General features: G+C 45.1%; 1 protein-coding gene across 5 annotated transcripts in view; it reads right to left on the reverse strand.

The window, feature by feature from the left end:
* CEP89 (centrosomal protein 89) overlaps positions 1-16,676 on the reverse strand; it is a 256,966-nt gene that overhangs the window by 132,134 nt on the left and 108,156 nt on the right. For all 5 annotated transcript variants that reach the window (XR_008845109.1, XM_056525755.1, XM_056525754.1 and 2 more), the window contains one exon: positions 3,467-3,634. Coding sequence is in view for 4 of the 5 variants with exons in the window: in XM_056525755.1 (XP_056381730.1) it covers positions 3,467-3,634 (168 nt within the window). In the remaining variant the exon portion in view is untranslated. The remainder of the gene's footprint in view (positions 1-3,466; positions 3,635-16,676) is intronic.

Below are 16,676 nucleotides of genomic sequence, written 5' to 3' on the forward strand. Positions count from 1 at the left end.
CTCTTTGGCAGTGCCAGAGAGCTGCCTTTGGCAATCTCTGGCTCTGCCATAGCGATGTATTGAGGGGGCGTGTCGGCCTCTGCTTCGTACAGTGGTCAACAAGCGCTATCTGTCCAGTGAGACAGGCCCCGCACAGAGAGGTCGCGGGGGGGGACCTGAAATTTATCCCTTATCCTTAGGATAGGGGTTGAGTTTTTGACTATTGGACTACCCCTTTAAGGCCAAAATAGGCTTGGTCCTTAAGGGGTTAAAGTACAACACTACTCTGGGCAGCCACACCAGCACCAGCCCAAGTAATAAATACACAGCATCACATAGAATATAAGGGAAACATGAGAAAGAAGCAATATTTTGCAAACTACTACCAAAATATGATGACAAAATATTTCAGGATCAGGCACACAATGCGCGACCCCAAGAGCAAAACCAGCCCAACACAAAGAAAAAATAACAAACACACACTCACACCACATACAGTTCCTGGCATCATCCCCACCCAAACCACAAGGACAACCTCACAAAGGATTACACAGTGTCGTTAGAACTCATATTAGTAGCAGCCAGGGCAACCACACCTTATCAAACTTCTTTGGGCATTTTCAACTAAGATACAAGGCCTGATTTAGCGGGACATACTTAGTAGAGGAGAGTAAGTGTTCTTCCAAGCATAATGACCACCTTACGGATGCAAAACAACAGAAAACGGATTAGTAAGTGTCTATGAGACACCAACTCCACTTCATTCATTAGACCCAATAAACAGACCTCGGGGACAAGGAGATGTAGGAACTCTAAATTATCCACCAAAAACTGCATCACCTCCCTCCAGAAAGGGAGCACACAAGGGCAGCATCATACTGCATAACTAAATGTTCCTACTTCTGCCATACACTGTAAACACACATCAGCGAGAGAGAGACACCAATACGTCTCAGCTTCACAGGGGTATAGTACAGACAGAGGAGAAAGCAAGATTGAATCAACATATCTCTAGCACTGACAACCGTAGGATAATATGTCCGTTCCACTTCTTTCCACTGATCTCCATACAGGGCAGGAATATCATCAACATTAACATTAAAAGTGATTAGGCTCAACCGACTGAAGAAGAGGATAGGCTTGCGTGAGAGGTTTGGAGAGATCCGTAGTGCCCAGATGCAGCTGCACATCAGAAAAAGCAGGAGTAACCTCCAAGGAGCCAAACTGTGCCTGCACTGCATGTCGCAGCTGGAGATACCCATAAAAGGCATTACGAGAGACATTAAACTGGGTTTGCATGTCAGCAAAGAACAAGAATATCTGGTCCTTCCCGAACAGATGAATGACAAATTTGACTCCATGAGCACTCCAAAACCCAGCAGACGGCAAGTCTCGCAAGTGAGGAAAATTTACATTAGCCCACAAGTGAGCCCTAGGAGAGACATCCAGCTGTGAAAAGCATTTCAACACCAAGGGCAAAACCGCAGCTCCAGTTTTAATAGGACCCAGAAGGGGGATCTTAGTAGAGTATCAGGATTATGAAGATGAAACGAAGGTAGACATTTCCGCAAGACAAAGATCCCAAACAAACAGCCCTGGTTTCAAAGAAAGAAAATAAAGCTGCTAGAATGGCCCAGCCAATCACCTAACTTAAATCCCAATGAAAAGAACTGAAGTTTTATGAAAAGAACTGAAGACCATGATTCGTAGAAGACTGTGTGTAGGAATGGGCCAAATCACACCAGAGCAATGCATGCAACTAGTTTCTCCATACCGGAGGCGTCTTGAAGCTGTCATTACCAACAAAGGCTTTTGAACAAAGTATTAAATAAATATCCTGTCTCATTTGACATTATTACAAATAACCTAATTATGAGCACCTCTGGAAATATATTTAGTGAGAAACATGGTGTTCAATACTTTTTTTTTACCCAGCGTATATAGTGTGAGGAGTATTCGGAGATCTTTCAATGCATACAGCCTGTCAGTTTGACTCCGGGATCTGTAATCTGATGAAGACTGGAAACCTCAAAATACATTACACCATTTGCCATCAGCCTTTATTTAAATGATTTTGATGTATATCTTGGGTACACTACTAACATATTCATATAATATGTACACACACATATATATATATATATATATATATATATATATATAGATGTAACAAGTAAACAAGTGGTTTTTCAATATTGTCATATTGTAGTCAGTCGCAGGTGATATTCTGTATCTCTGGCCAGCTTTTGTTGCATTTATATTCTTATCAGTCCTTATAGCACTCTTACCTTATTATCTTATTATAAAGTGTTGTTTTTTTTATAAAGCATCAGTAAAGGTTATAGAGGGTTTTTTTTCCGATTTTTCTGGCCTATACTATAGCAGGGATATTCCAACACTCATGTACAGCAGGATCTAGGCGGCAGGAATGAGCTACTGTGCATACTTGATCACCAGCACTAGACACATTAGGTGTAGCTTTTTTGTTTTTATTTATTTTGATTGACTTATTTTACTTTAAGATTAAGATTGAACAAAAATAAATCTGTGTGAATGTATAACTTAGGCTCTGTTCATATTTGTATTGAAGGACCACTTCAGAGTCACTTTCGGCAATTCTTTAGATTTGTGGACAGGATTGGCGCTATATGCAGTGCTATTATTGCCATCAAAGCAACAGAACATTGGGATCTATTATACAACAAAGAGGTAAACAGACATGTTGGGGATGTCACAAAACCCTTTATGGGATTGTCCAGTTTAAGGAATTCCGAGTTAATGGTAGGATGGGGAGGTTACGGTTCAGTAACCTTATCTCTGGGCCAGAGTAAAGTGTGGTTATAAAGATTATAAAGATTTATCAAAACCTGTGCAGAGGAAGAGTGGTGCAGTTGTCCATAGCAACCAATCAGATCGCTTCTTTCATTTTCAGAGGCCTTGTTAAAAATGAAAGAAGCAATCTGATTGATTGCTATGGGCAAGTTTTCCTCTGGACAGGTTTTGATAAATCTCCTCCATATCTCTTTACTGGAAGTACTGACTTGTCCTTCATTACTCAAACATCATACTAATTTGAACAGGCACGGCACTGGCTGGCATTGAAGAGACATTAAACACTTACAGTAGGGTTTACTCACAGAATATTCATAAGAGATGGGAGTCCCAACACTTATTTAATTAGCCTATTATTAAGAGACCAATATACCAGCAGGGAATATCCAAAGTGAGAAACTCCTTTACAAAGAACACACTGACAAAATGTATATACTGTGCTAGGTTTATTGCAGGATCTGAGGGAGAGAGAAAACATCAGAGGGAAGCCCTGTGTCATGCACCTCCTCCTCAGACCCTGTAATAGGCATAACACAGTAAATTAGCTCTGCTTGAAGTGTTTCTTTAATCACACATTTAGTCTCTTTTTTTTTGTGGAGAGGGGGCACACATAATAACATCAATAATGCTGTACATGATCAATAACATTGCCAACCTGTTATTCTTTTTAACTGCCTCCGCTTCACCCTCGAGGATCTTGTTGTCTGCTAATAAGTCGTTCCTCTGTAGCAGGAGAGCCTTTTTCTCTGCCTGTAGAGATGTAATCTTTCCCATCAGATCATGCACTTCTCTTTTGCAATTCTCCTGCTGCTGCTGAAGCTGGCTGCCAAAAATAAGCACATCAAAACAAATGTGTTTTATTGGTGAATCACACACAAATGTTTGTAACACTGCAAACAAATTCAATTTCATGCAACATTTATTTAGAGTCAGATAGAGAAGTGCAACGAAAAGTGACATAATATGATGGTGGCTTTTAAGTCCTCGATGCTAGTGAGAAATAGCACATAAGATTCGTCTGGGGCTTGGCGAAAAGGGAGTAGTGGTTAACATTAATACTGGAGAGATCTAATCAGAACAGAACTTTTAGAGGAAATCAGTTTGGGTGATTGAGGATAAGGCGTGAAAGATGGCTTTCTATCTCTTGGCTAGTAATTCCAGATGATAAGACAGATGACTGCGCAGCAGAGATGCCTTTAAGATGGCAGAAAAGTCAGTTTGGACAATTACAAACGCAGCAATACTAAATATGTTTATTATTATGTTTACATTTTTTTACATAGGAAAAGGGGGTGATTTGAACTTCTAACATGGAAGGGGTTAATGTGTGTCTTTGAAACCTTTATTAAAACTTTTTTTTTTTTTTTTTACACACTTTATTAGACTTTTAGGAGGAATCGTTAGATTCCTCATACAGATCAATAGAGTTCTATTGAACTCTATTGATCTGTGTGCTCTGTGATCCATTGATAGAGCCTAGTCCAGCCAGGCTCTATCAATGACAAAGCCACGGGACAACAGGGAACAGAGATAAGCCCTCCGGCTACCTCTTTAGTGGATCGCCCCCTTCGATCGCACTGCAGGGGGGCGATCCACCCCACTAGCCCACCAGGGAGCATTCACATGTCCCTTTAGACGCTGCTGTCAGCTTTGACAGCAGCAATCTAAAGGGTTAATAGCCAGCCGCAGCAATCGCCGCATGCTGTCTTATTAGCGGCGGCCCCCGGCTACTGGGAACAGCCGGGGGCTGCAGAGTATTGAGCGGGCAGGAGTCCGGAGCCCGCTCCATACAGACTTCTCCATACAGACCGCTCCATACAGACTGTCCCGGGCATCGGACGATAGGAATTCCACATCCCTGATACCAATTGCCACGAAATCGGACAGCACTAAAGAGGACTTTACTATTTAAAAATACAGTTCCCAGTATGATCTAAGTAGTGGTAAGGATATGCTGGGAGTAGTTGTTTTACCCATCATAACTGCAGAACTTACAAGTGACTACAGCTCTGATAGGACACAGTGAGGAGAATACATAATGATTAACAATGATGAATCTACATTTCATGCTCAGGCGGACGAGATGACACAGCGGTTGAAAGAGGCTATCCCCAGGAAACTATCGACGCAAGACAGTCCAACCTCTCTTGCACAGAATAAGGGAACACATTCGTTCCCTTCGGACCGGAATAGGAGCTCCCAGAGTCATGGCACACTATTAAGATGTGCATGATGGCAAAACTGAAGGATTGCATTTTCCCGCATTAGAGAGAGTCCTATATCCGGGGAGAGGTAGAGACAGAAACTTAGGATTCCTCAGTCCTCAGTAGGGAATAATTCTGGATTTAGCACTTAGATACTACCGGGCTGTTAGGATTGAACGACCGGAATGAATACAATGTATTTTTGTAACAGTTTTTGTGATTGTATATGTTAGGATTCAGCAAGCTGGATGTGGATCCTCTGTGTCAGGGATTGGAGTGGACCGTACCGGTGGACCGGGTCTAAGCTGTGACTGGTATTCACCAGAGCCCGCCGCAAAGCGGGATGGTCTTGCTGCGGCGGTAGCAACCAGGTCATGTCCACCGGTAACGGCTCAACCTCGCTGACTGCTGAGAAGGCGTGGGACAGAAGGACTAGACAGAGACGAGGTAAGACGTGGCAGAAGGTCAGGGCAGGCGGCAAGGTTCGTAGTCAATGGTAATAGCAGAAGGTCTGGAAACACTGGTATGGCAAACACAGGAAACGCTTTCTCTAGGCACAAGGGCAACAAGATCCGGCAATGCTGGGAAGGGGAAGTGAGGTTATATAGAGCAAAGAGCAGGTGGAAGCTAATTACAGTGATTGGGCCAGGCACCAATCAGTGGTGCACTGGCCCTTTAAATCTTAGAGAGCTGGCACACACGCGCGCCCTAGAGAGTGGAGCCGCGCGCGCCAGGACGTGACAGCCGGGGACCGGGACAGGTAAGTAGCTTGGGATGCGATTCGCGAGCGGGCGCGTCCCGCTATGCAAATCACATCCCCGCCGGCAGTGTCAGTGCAGCGCTCCCGGTCAGCGGGTCTGACCGGGGCGCTGCAGAGAGGAAAACGCTGCGAGCGCTCCGGGGAGGAGCAGGGACCCGGAGGGCTCAGCGTAACAGTATACAGCATCTAGTGATATTTCGCAAGTACACAGTGTTATGGTTGTTTCTAACTTTTGGTTTGCACATATGTTTTCCCCTCTCTATCCCCCACCCCCTCCACTTTCCCACCATCCCCCCCTTGTTCGCTCCCTAACCCATCCGGGGACCTTGGTTATAAAAAAAAACTCCCTCTGACCTGGATGTACTAGGGCCTGATGAAGCTCAGGTCAGCGATACGGTCCGTTGCCCTAAGGACTTCCCCCCGCACGCCACTGCCCTGTCTCGTTCTTCCTCACTGGCATCCAAGCTGTGTATTGTTGTATGCATATGCATTAAATCCATTAAGCTGCAAGAATCCCGGTTATTGAAGTCATATTTTCTTTATCTACACTATTGCATTCGTGTTGCACTGGACTGATCTGCACCACCGCTGTCAGCACATATCTGTTATTTAATCCATGGAACCGCAGCATGTAATTATGTCATTGACTGAATAGCCAGCAGTGCACCGCTATTTCTTTCTTTACTACAATATCAGTGATTACAGGTAACATCTTCTCTATAGTCTTTCCTTATCTAATTTAGATGGTACATATCGCCGGGACTTGTTCCAGCTAAATCTTCACTCTGCAGAACTTCACGCCCAGAAGGTATTGGCTCCTCACTATATTATGTCAGCGCATTCTGATCCTCTATATGAAAACAGTAATTAATATAACACTGCAACACACTGTACCCTCTGAATATAATACTGCCACACACTGAATTTTCTGAATAAAATACTGCCACACACTGTACCCTCTGAATATAACATTACCACAAACTGTACCCTCTGAATATAACACTACCACACACTGTACCCACTGAATATAACACTACCACACACTGTACCCTCTGAATATAATACTACCACACACTGTACCCCCTGAATATAATACTACCACACACTGTACCCCCTGAATATAATACTACCACACACTGCACTCTCTTTATATAATACCACCACACACTGCGCCCTCTAAATATAACCTTGCCGTACAGTGCTTCCTCTGAATACAATACCTAAACATTTTGTAGCCAACAACCAGAGTGCCATTTCATGTCTCAGAGGTCTTTTTAAAAAATAAGCAATTTGGCAACTGAACCACTCATTTTTTACACAGGTTCTGATAAATCTCCCCCAATGTCTTATAGAAATAAAGTACTTATAGTGCAGGTGAACAGCATAAAAACAAGGGGTCACTTACTTTAATTGGTCCTGTAGTGGCAAAGTTCTGGCTGTTTATTCCCCTATTACTACAGTGCACAAGGAAAATGTAGCGAGTCTGTGGCACCTGTGCTCTGTTACGAGAGCAGAGTGCTCACACGTACGTAGGCTCTTGCTTTCTAGTGACGTGTTAGTAAAGAAATTACCATATTCACTACAGGGGCAGCAGAATGAGGCATATTAAGGAGGCAGAGAAGCACAGCAAGCCGGGTCCCTGCCTCCAGTGCGCAGAGAAGTACTATAGCAATTACCTTGCCATTACAGGACCAATTAACCCCTTAACGACAAGCACATAAATGTACGTCCTGGTGCGGTGGTACTTCGCGAGTGTCATGAGATGACCGCGAGTATCGGAGCGATGATCGGGTCATGTGCGGCAGGTCCCGGCTGCTGACAGCAGCCAGGGACCTGCCAGTAATGGCCGACATCCGTGATCGTCCGGATGTCTGATATTAACCCCTCAGATGCCGTGATCAATACAGATTACGGCATCTGCGGCAGCGCGGCTACATTTTGTGGTGATTTGATCGCCCACGGCACGGCCACAGGGATCAGATCAGCAAACATGGGGTGTGGCTTGGCGCGCTATGTGAGCGGTCGCATGGGCACAGGGCTACACCACTATCCTGTATATTATCCTGGGCATTTGGCTGTCATCACCCCTGATAACCCACCCGCTGCTGCCTGGACGGTACCTGACCTTGCTGTGCGCATTATGACCGGGTGTAAGAGGAATAAGAAGGTCCCGGGGCCGCTGGACGGTGGTGGCTTGGAGGTGCGGGACGGGCCAGCGCCATCTTCACTGGCTCTCATCACGGAGCACTTACAGAGCTTCATGCGCGTAACTGACAGGCCTGCTGCTGACAGGGAGATGGGGCCGGGAAGCCCCTGGAGCGCCGTGGAGGGTGAGGAGACTGACTGGCCTGCTGCCAGTGAACTTACACAAATGGCTCCAGTGTCCACAGTGGGTGCGTGGTCTGGGCTGGCTGTCGCTACACTAAGTGCTACAGTTAACCCTATCAGTACTGTGCAGTCTGCTCTCCCGGGGGGACGGACTCCTCTACCATCCCCCCCTTCTCTCTCCTGAGGCTGCTGCTTCTCAGCTGGAACCCCACACTCCTGCTGCATCCTCTCCCATGCTCCTTAACCCCTCGTCTGCTGCAATGGATTATATGCATATGCCTGTCCCTGCCTCCTCCTCTTCCCCACCTGGCCCCATTCTGAAGGATGTGTTCCTAGCCATATCCAAGGGAAATGCAGATGTCAAATTGCTGCTTGGTAGCCTGCGTGAGGACATTAACCTTATCAGACATGATATGCAAAAGGTGTCTGAAGGAGTCAGTGCGCTGGAGGAAAGAGTGGGTGATATCGAAGATCAGGTCCCCCCACTTAAGAGGGACATGCACCGCGTGATTAACCATCTACATGCACCTCGTGATTAACCATCTAACTGCTCTGGCGGCCAAGTCGGACGATATAGAGAACAGTCTCAGATGGAACAACGTCCGCCTGGTAGGAGTTCTGGAAAAAGCAACCCTGGGGAATTTTTTGAAAATTGTCTCCTTCACACTTTTGGCCGGGAGACTTTGACCCCTCTATTTGCTGTGGAGCGCGCTCATAGAATGCCTACTCGCCCCCTGGGGCTCCGCCAAGGGCTGTCCTCATCCGGATACTTCATTACAAAGATTGTGACATTATCCTGCACAAAGCCCGGGATCTGGACTCTCTTTCCATTGATGGATACAGTGTCTCCATTTTCCCTGACTTTTCGGCTGAAGTTCAAAAGAGACACGCTAAATTTACCGACATCAAACGTCGTCTGAGTGCACTCAATGTGATGTATTCTATGCTATATCCTGCACGCCTCCGTGTGGTTGCTCTTGGAACTGCCCATATGTTCGATACTCCCATGGCGGCCGCGGAGTGGCTGGATGGTCATGAGACTCAGATCAGACAAGCTGCACCTTGACGTCTCCTTTTGTCTTTTCCCTAGACTTCCTGGATGAGGGGGGTGTGTCCGGATTTCTAAAAGAGTGCACATGGACCATACTTCGGTGCGGAACTGTGTGAATGTCCTCGTACACTCCTATGTTATTTCCTGATATTACCATTTTCATAGTTTCTTATTGCCATATCCCATTTTTAAGCTCTAGGTGCCTCCTATTGTTGCCGAATGTTCCCTTAAATTTGTCTATGTTTTTCTAGGCTCAGCCCTGAGCGAGGAATGCTAGTATTGTGCCTTCTGTATTCCATATGCTACCTGCTCACTCTAACTGGGCTGTATATTTGCCTCCAATGTCGCGAGTTGCGATTATTTGGTTTGTAGTTTGTCTGGTGTGTTTTTTGTGGTTCAGTGTCTTCCCTTCAGAACTTTTGTGACCTGCTCTATGGTTTCTGGACTTGTCCGGACTGTCTATTTGTCCGTTCATGTTGGTCTCTGTTCTTTTTACCTTGTATTTCTTAGCATTTTTGCTATGTGTTACCATGATATTTGTTTGATATTGCTGCTCCTGGTCCGTGCCTTTCTGTCCTTTCCTGGCCTCCATCTAGTTCTCCTGCTGCACTGCCTGGTACTGTTTCTTCTCTGTTCCCTGTCTTAGGTATCTCTTTCTCCAAGTTGTCATTTATATTTTCCTGGTGGCATTATGGCTGATCACTTGACTGTAGTGGCGTGGAACGTGCGGGGTCCTAATGACCCTACTAAGCGACTAGCTGTTGTTCCAGCTCTTAAGCCGTACCAGCCCGCCATACTATGCCTCTCTGAGACTCACCTGACTGCTGATACTACACATCTATTGAATAAGCCGCGGTTCGGCCACACTTTTCATGCCACCTTCTCCTCACATGCTTGGGGTGTTAGTGTGCTTCTTCATAACAGTATTTTATTTACATGTATGTCTAAATTGGTCAACCCCGAGGGCAGATTCGTGTGCCTATATGGCATGTTTAATCGTATTTTATGTGTTCTTGTTGCCTTGTATGTCCCTCCCCCATACTCGGGTGGCGCTTTACATGGAGTGGTATCCTTTCTCTCCTCTTTGCCTGATGCGCCATTCCTGGTGGTGGGGGACCTCAATAATGTGCTTGACCCGAACATAGATAGATTCCCTGCTGGGGGACGGGTTGGGACCACTGGGGCTACAGGTTTAGCTAGATTTCTAGAGGAGATGGTTTGGATTGATTTGTGGAGACGGAGGCATCCTACTGGCCTACAGTTTTCTTGCTACTCTAGTTCTCATGGAAAGCTCTCACGCATTGATTTTGCATTGGGTGATGACATGCTTCTTCCCTTAGTTGGGTCGGTGGATTACCTTCCCCGTACCCTTGCTGATCACTCTCCAATCCTTCTACGTTTTATACCCGCATCCCAGAATGCGTGGCTCCCTGTGGCGCTTGAATCCTTTTTGGCTTCAGGTTCCCAACGGTAGGAAATACTGTTCAATCAGATATTGTTGCCTTCCTCGAGGTTAATGTGGAGAAAGCTTCCATGTGTACGGTTTGGGACTTTTTAAAAGCATATGTCCGAGGTGTCTTTATTAGAGATATTTCTACTTGTAAATCGAAAAATAGGGCTATTCAAACCTCTCGACAGCAGCAGGTACTCCTAGAGGAGAGTAGGTTCCTTGGGGACCCTTCTGACCGGAATAGGGAGACCTGGAAATCTACGCAGGCCTTGTTGGATGCACATTTGCAACAAATGGCAGACAATAAGCGTTTCTTTCAGCAGCAACGCTATTTTGAGAGTGGTGAGATTACGGGTCCTTAGCCGGCTCGCACCGTCAACGCTCAATCAGGGTCAGCATGTATTCCTTGTCTCTGTGATGGTGCCAGGGTGCTGCTTCAGGATGATCAGGCTATTCTAGCTACTCTAGTCTCCTTCTAAGAAGAGACGTATTCCTCTAAATTGACATAAAGCACCACTGATCTCGACCGGTTTGTAGCCGGTATTATGCTCCCGGCCCTATCACAGACCCAGAGAGACATGTTAGACGAGCCTATTACGCTTGAAGAATTAGAGGTGGCATTGGGAGCGATGCCCTCTGAGAAATCTCCGGGTGTGGATGACCTGCCTAATGAGTATCTTAAACGCTACAGAGAGGTGTTGTTGCCTAAATTGCTGGATGTGTGGCGGCAGAGGGGGAGGGGCTCCCGGGATCTACGATGGAGGCTATCATTGTGTTGTTATTGAAACCAGGTAAAGACCCGCTATTTGCAGGTTCCTACAGGCCAATCTCCTTATTGTGTTCAGACGTCAAACTATTGGCGAAGGTTTTGGCAAATAGATTATTAAAGGGTAACTCTCATCAAAAAAACTTTTGATATATTATAGATTAATGTATGCAGAATAACTTTATAATTGCATGTTATTAAAAAATATGCTTCTTTCTATTTAATTTTCCACTTTGAAGAAATGACCACTAGGGGTCTCTCTACCAGTTCTGGCAGCAAGCATTTCAGACTCATGCTGGAGTCCTAAACACTACGAGCTGCCAGTCTACTTTGTTCACAAAGGAGAACACTCAGAGCTGCCAGCCTGCTTTGTTCACAGCCTGTTTGGCTGTGAACAAAGCAGGCTGGCAGCTCTGAGTGTTTAGGACTCCAGCATGAGTCAGAAATGCTTGCTGACAGGACTGATCGGGGAAAGTACAATAGAAAGAAGCATATTTTTCATTAACATGCTATTGGAAAGTTATTCAACATTCATTAATCTAAAATATATCAAACGTTTATTTGATTAGAGGTACCCTTTAAGGGTGATTACTACTCTAATCCACGGGGATCAGATGGGATTTATGCCAAAAAAATCCACTGCTGATAATATGAGACTTTACTTAAATCTGCAGCTGCGACCTGAAAATGCCACTCACAGGGTTGTACTTTCCCTCTAGTTGCCAAAGCTTTTGACAGCGTTGAATGGGACTTCTTGTGGAGTGTTATGCGCCACATGGGATTTGGCCCAGTATTTTTTTATTGGGTTTGCTTATTATATGCTGCCCCACGTGCCAGGATTAGAGCTAATGGAATGTTATCCCACTCCTTTCAGTTGGGGCAAGGTACTCATTAGCTTTGCCCACTATCACCTTTTTATTTGCCATTGCAAAAGAGCCACTAGCGGCACTGGTTAGGGCCTCTCCTGAGATCTGTGGGTTTTGCTATGGGACTCTGGAAAAGCGTATTGCTCTTTATGCGGATGACATGCTCCTATTTTTGAGCGATGCTCCGTAATCGTTACCTCCACTAATTAGTCTTATTGAATCATTTGGTTGCTACTCCGGCCTGGCTATTAATTGGGATAAGTCCACGTTACTTCCCCTAGACCCTCTCCCCCGATACATGTAATTACTAGGGTTGAGCTTCCCATAGTTTCTAGGTTTAAGTATCTAGGGGTGTCTGTTACGGCTAATCCTACTCACTATGCCTCTCTAAATCTAATACTGTTGCTAGATCCTTAAAGCGTACCCGTCAGATCACTCAAAAAAACAAAACTGTTATATGTTGCGCAGTATCTCATCCTGATCATGTACATGTACTTTGTATGTGTCTGTGACCTACATTTCTCTCAGAATTAGCTTTATTTTTGAAATAGCTTAATTTTATCTACCAGAAGCAGGGGGGCGGGTACTCACTGTGAACCACTCCCCCTCCTCCCCCTCCCTCTCCTCAGTCCAGTGCTTCCCAACCAGGGTGCCTCCAGCTGTTGCAAAACTACAGCTCCCAGCATGCCCACACATAATTTGGCTGTGCAGGCATGCTGGGAGTTTTAGTTTTGAAACAGCATGCGGATATGATTGTAGTCCCCCTTTATTACACACACACACACACACACACACACACACACACACTAGGTTAATATATTCTTACACATACACATTAGATAGACACACTGGGGGACATGTATCTTTATTGGTGTATGGTAGAATCAGTTTACCCCTTTTCCCAAATTCTAAATTATGCGCAGAAGGGCTTAATTTACCAACCAAGCGCAATGAGCTTCATAAATTGCGGGTAAATGTAGTAATGTCCTCAATCCACTCTTTGGCAAATAGAATCGATGATTTAGAGCATCTTGCTACATTAAGTCCAAGATGGCTTATATTTGCGCAAAAAAAAAACAGCTCTTGCGGCAAAATTTTTGGTGTAAAGGAAAAGTACGCAGTTAATAAATCCATGCGTACTATAGATGTCACTCCAAGGTACCCCGAATAGGCCACATCTGGAGGAGATGCTCTACCAAAACGTGCGCAAAAATATGCGCAAAAAAAGGGCTTGCGCAAAATTTTGCGCAAAAAAATACACACAAAACGGGTAAAATCTTTGATACATGTCCCCCACTGATACACACACACACATATATATATATATCTACACACACACACACACACGCTTGGACACTTACTTTTTCATCTGCAATGCATGTTTCTGCCTCTCTCATTGATGTCTGCTGTATGAGGGATGGCAGCAGGCTTCCTGCCCCTCCCCCTCCCCTTCTCTTCACATGAGTCTCTGCAGTGTGTACAGCCCCTACCCCCTCCAAAACGTCCCGGAGTCCAGGAAGAAGCAGTGTTCACAGAAGCACTGAATGCATTCCAGGAGGCAGAGGGGGCAGTTCTTTGACTGGCTTTTTCAGTATGGAATACTGAAAATGTTCTAATGAAAGCAATTGCAAAACCTATTGTTTTTGCATGCTTTACAACATATCAAAAGTTTTTATATCTGACAATGCCTATTCAAAGATACCGAGTCTACCTGAATTGACTTCCATGCCTGATATTGCTCTGTGGTTATCCTTTGGAATACTGTACCTCTCACAGCTGTATGATGGGCCGACGCTGAAGTCATTTGCTCAGCTGCAGGAAGACTTTTCTTTACCCCATTCTTTTTTCTTTCGTTACCTGCAGTTGCGGCATGCACTTGATGTGCAGTCACGGGCGAGTGACCTGACTGTCGGTCCCTCATCAGTGGTAAATGACTTGTTCACCCGGGTCTCTACTAAAGGAGTTATCTCAGTATTGTATAAGGAATTATTATTTTCTTACCACGAAGCCTATCCCTTACTTGTCTGGGAGAAATGGGAGTCAGATGTGGGTCCCCTGTCGGATGAACAATGGACACAAATTTTAACTATGACCCCGCGTCTCGCTGTGTCGGAGGCTAACCGGGTGTCCCAAATTCTACTGTTGCACCGGGTGTACCGCACCCCAGTATTTCTACATGGGATTGGGGTGCGCGAGGACTCCTGTTGTCCCAGATGCTCTAGACCTGGTGCTCATTTGCTTCATATGATGTGGGACTGCGCTTCTCTTACACAGTTTTGGGCTGATGTGGGACAGTTGCTTGGTAAGGTGTTCGGGTGTCCATTTACTTTATCTGCTATGTCATGTATCTTGGGGTAGAGGGTTTGGATGAGGATAGCCTTTATATATTGGGATTTTATATAAAGCCCACCAGTTGATTGCACAACATTGGTTGAGAGCCTTTCCGCCTACCGTGTCAGAACTCATAACGAAACAACCATATTATTCGGTTGGAAAAGGGAGTCTATCTTAAACGAAAGGTCATGCATAAGTTTGAGCTTATATGGGGACCCTGGATTGACACTCAATATACTTACAGAGAACCCCTATGGAGGTTTTGTTGGAGGGAGTGAGATAGTCAGTCTGTCTGTCTTTCTTTTCTACCGTTTTCCCTGTGTTGCTTCTGTCTTGTGTGTCTTGTAATTCCGTGTTTGTTTAGTACTGTTGTGTGTTCTACGGCGGTGGCACTTATATTTCTTCTGCAACCCCTTGTGGACATCATCACCCACACCTTTCGCCGATTTTGTCTTTGTTTCGTGTGCACTGGTTATATTGTATCTAAGCAATGTATGAACGGGGGGGGGGGGGGGGTTGCGGTTCTCTGTGGGTGAGGAGGGGTTGTGGTTTTGTTTTGCTTTGGTGTTTGTTTGTAAAATACAAAATGTTTAATAAAAAATTTCGATTTAAAAAAGATCAGTTAACATGGCAGACCGAGGTCCCCTCACCTGCCTCCGCCACCTTCCTGGCTTCTTCTGCTCTGATCTGACATCGAGCAGACCAAAGCAGAAGGTAGCCCATAGCACTGAACAGTATTAGCAATCAAATGATTGCTATAAATAGTCCCCTATGGGGACATAAAAACTGTTAAAAAATAAAATGAAAAATTCCCTCCTCCAATAAAAATGTTAAATGTCCCTTTTCCCATTTTACCACCAAAAAGTGTAAAAAAAATTTTTTACTAAAAAATGTATCAACATATTTGGTACCGTCGCGTATGTAAAAGTCTGAACTATTAAAATATATTCTTATTTATCCCGTACGGTGACCAGTGAGCGTTTAAAAAATGTCAAAAAAAAGTCCTAAATTGCTGCTTTATGGTCACATTTTATTTAAAAAGTAAGTGACCACTCATTTTAATTCTGTTCAACCGCATTATAACTCAATACATAGGATTTAGTGTGGGTGAACAGCATGCCAGTTTCCCTTTAAAAGTAGTCCTGCTTTTTCAATACTTTTGATTTTAATGCTTACCGTAAAATCTCTTTCTCGGAGGATCCATTTGGGGACACAGAGATTGTGTGTGTGTGTGTGTGTGTGTGTGTATTATACTGCTGCCACTAGAAGGCTGACACTAGGCAACAAAAAGAAAGTCGGCCCCTCCCAGCAGGATATACCCTGCCTACAGACTTTGAGCTATCAGTTTAGTCCCAAAGCAGTAGGAGAGGACCGACAGGGAAAGAAATAACAGCAACTGTCCGGGGAAACCACAGACAAAAATTTACCGAACCAACCCTTGGACAGGTAACTGAACCAAGGACACCAGAACAAATGGGTGGGTGCTGTGTCCCCCAATGGATCCTTCGAGAAAGATTTTACAGTAAGCATAAAAATTTACTTTTCTCGTTCAGCTCCTTCGGGGGGGGGGGGGGGGGGGGGAGAGAGACCGTACGACATACCAAAGCAGTGCCCGCAGTGCGAGAGAACCCAAGAAACTCAGGTGGAAGGCTGGGCCACAGCCACCTGCATCACCTTGCAACCCAAACCAGCATCAGCGGACGCAAAATTGTGCACCTGGTAAGTGTGCAGAAGGTTGCTGCCTTACAGACTTGCAAAGCCGAAGCCATTTTGCGGAGAGCCCAGGAGGCCCCGACGAACGAGTGGAATGAGCCGAGACACGGAAAGGCGGAGTCTTCCCTTTGCAGCGGTAAGCTTCCGAGATGGCAGAAGGGATCCACAACGAAAAAGTCGCCTTCGAAACAGGAAATCCCTTACAATGACCCTCTATAGGCACAAAGAAATTCACACTGACGAAAAGATGAAATGACCGAAAGGTAAATCCGAACGGCCAGTACCATGTCAAGACCATGAAGCAACCGTTCCCTGGGATGGGATGGAGCTGGGCAAAAAGGATGGGAGGATGATATCCTCATTTAGGTGAAAGGCGGAGACCCTTAGGCAAAA

This window comes from Hyla sarda, chromosome 6, assembly GCF_029499605.1.
Source record: "Hyla sarda isolate aHylSar1 chromosome 6, aHylSar1.hap1, whole genome shotgun sequence".
In the NCBI taxonomy this organism is placed as follows: domain Eukaryota; kingdom Metazoa; phylum Chordata; class Amphibia; order Anura; family Hylidae; genus Hyla; species Hyla sarda.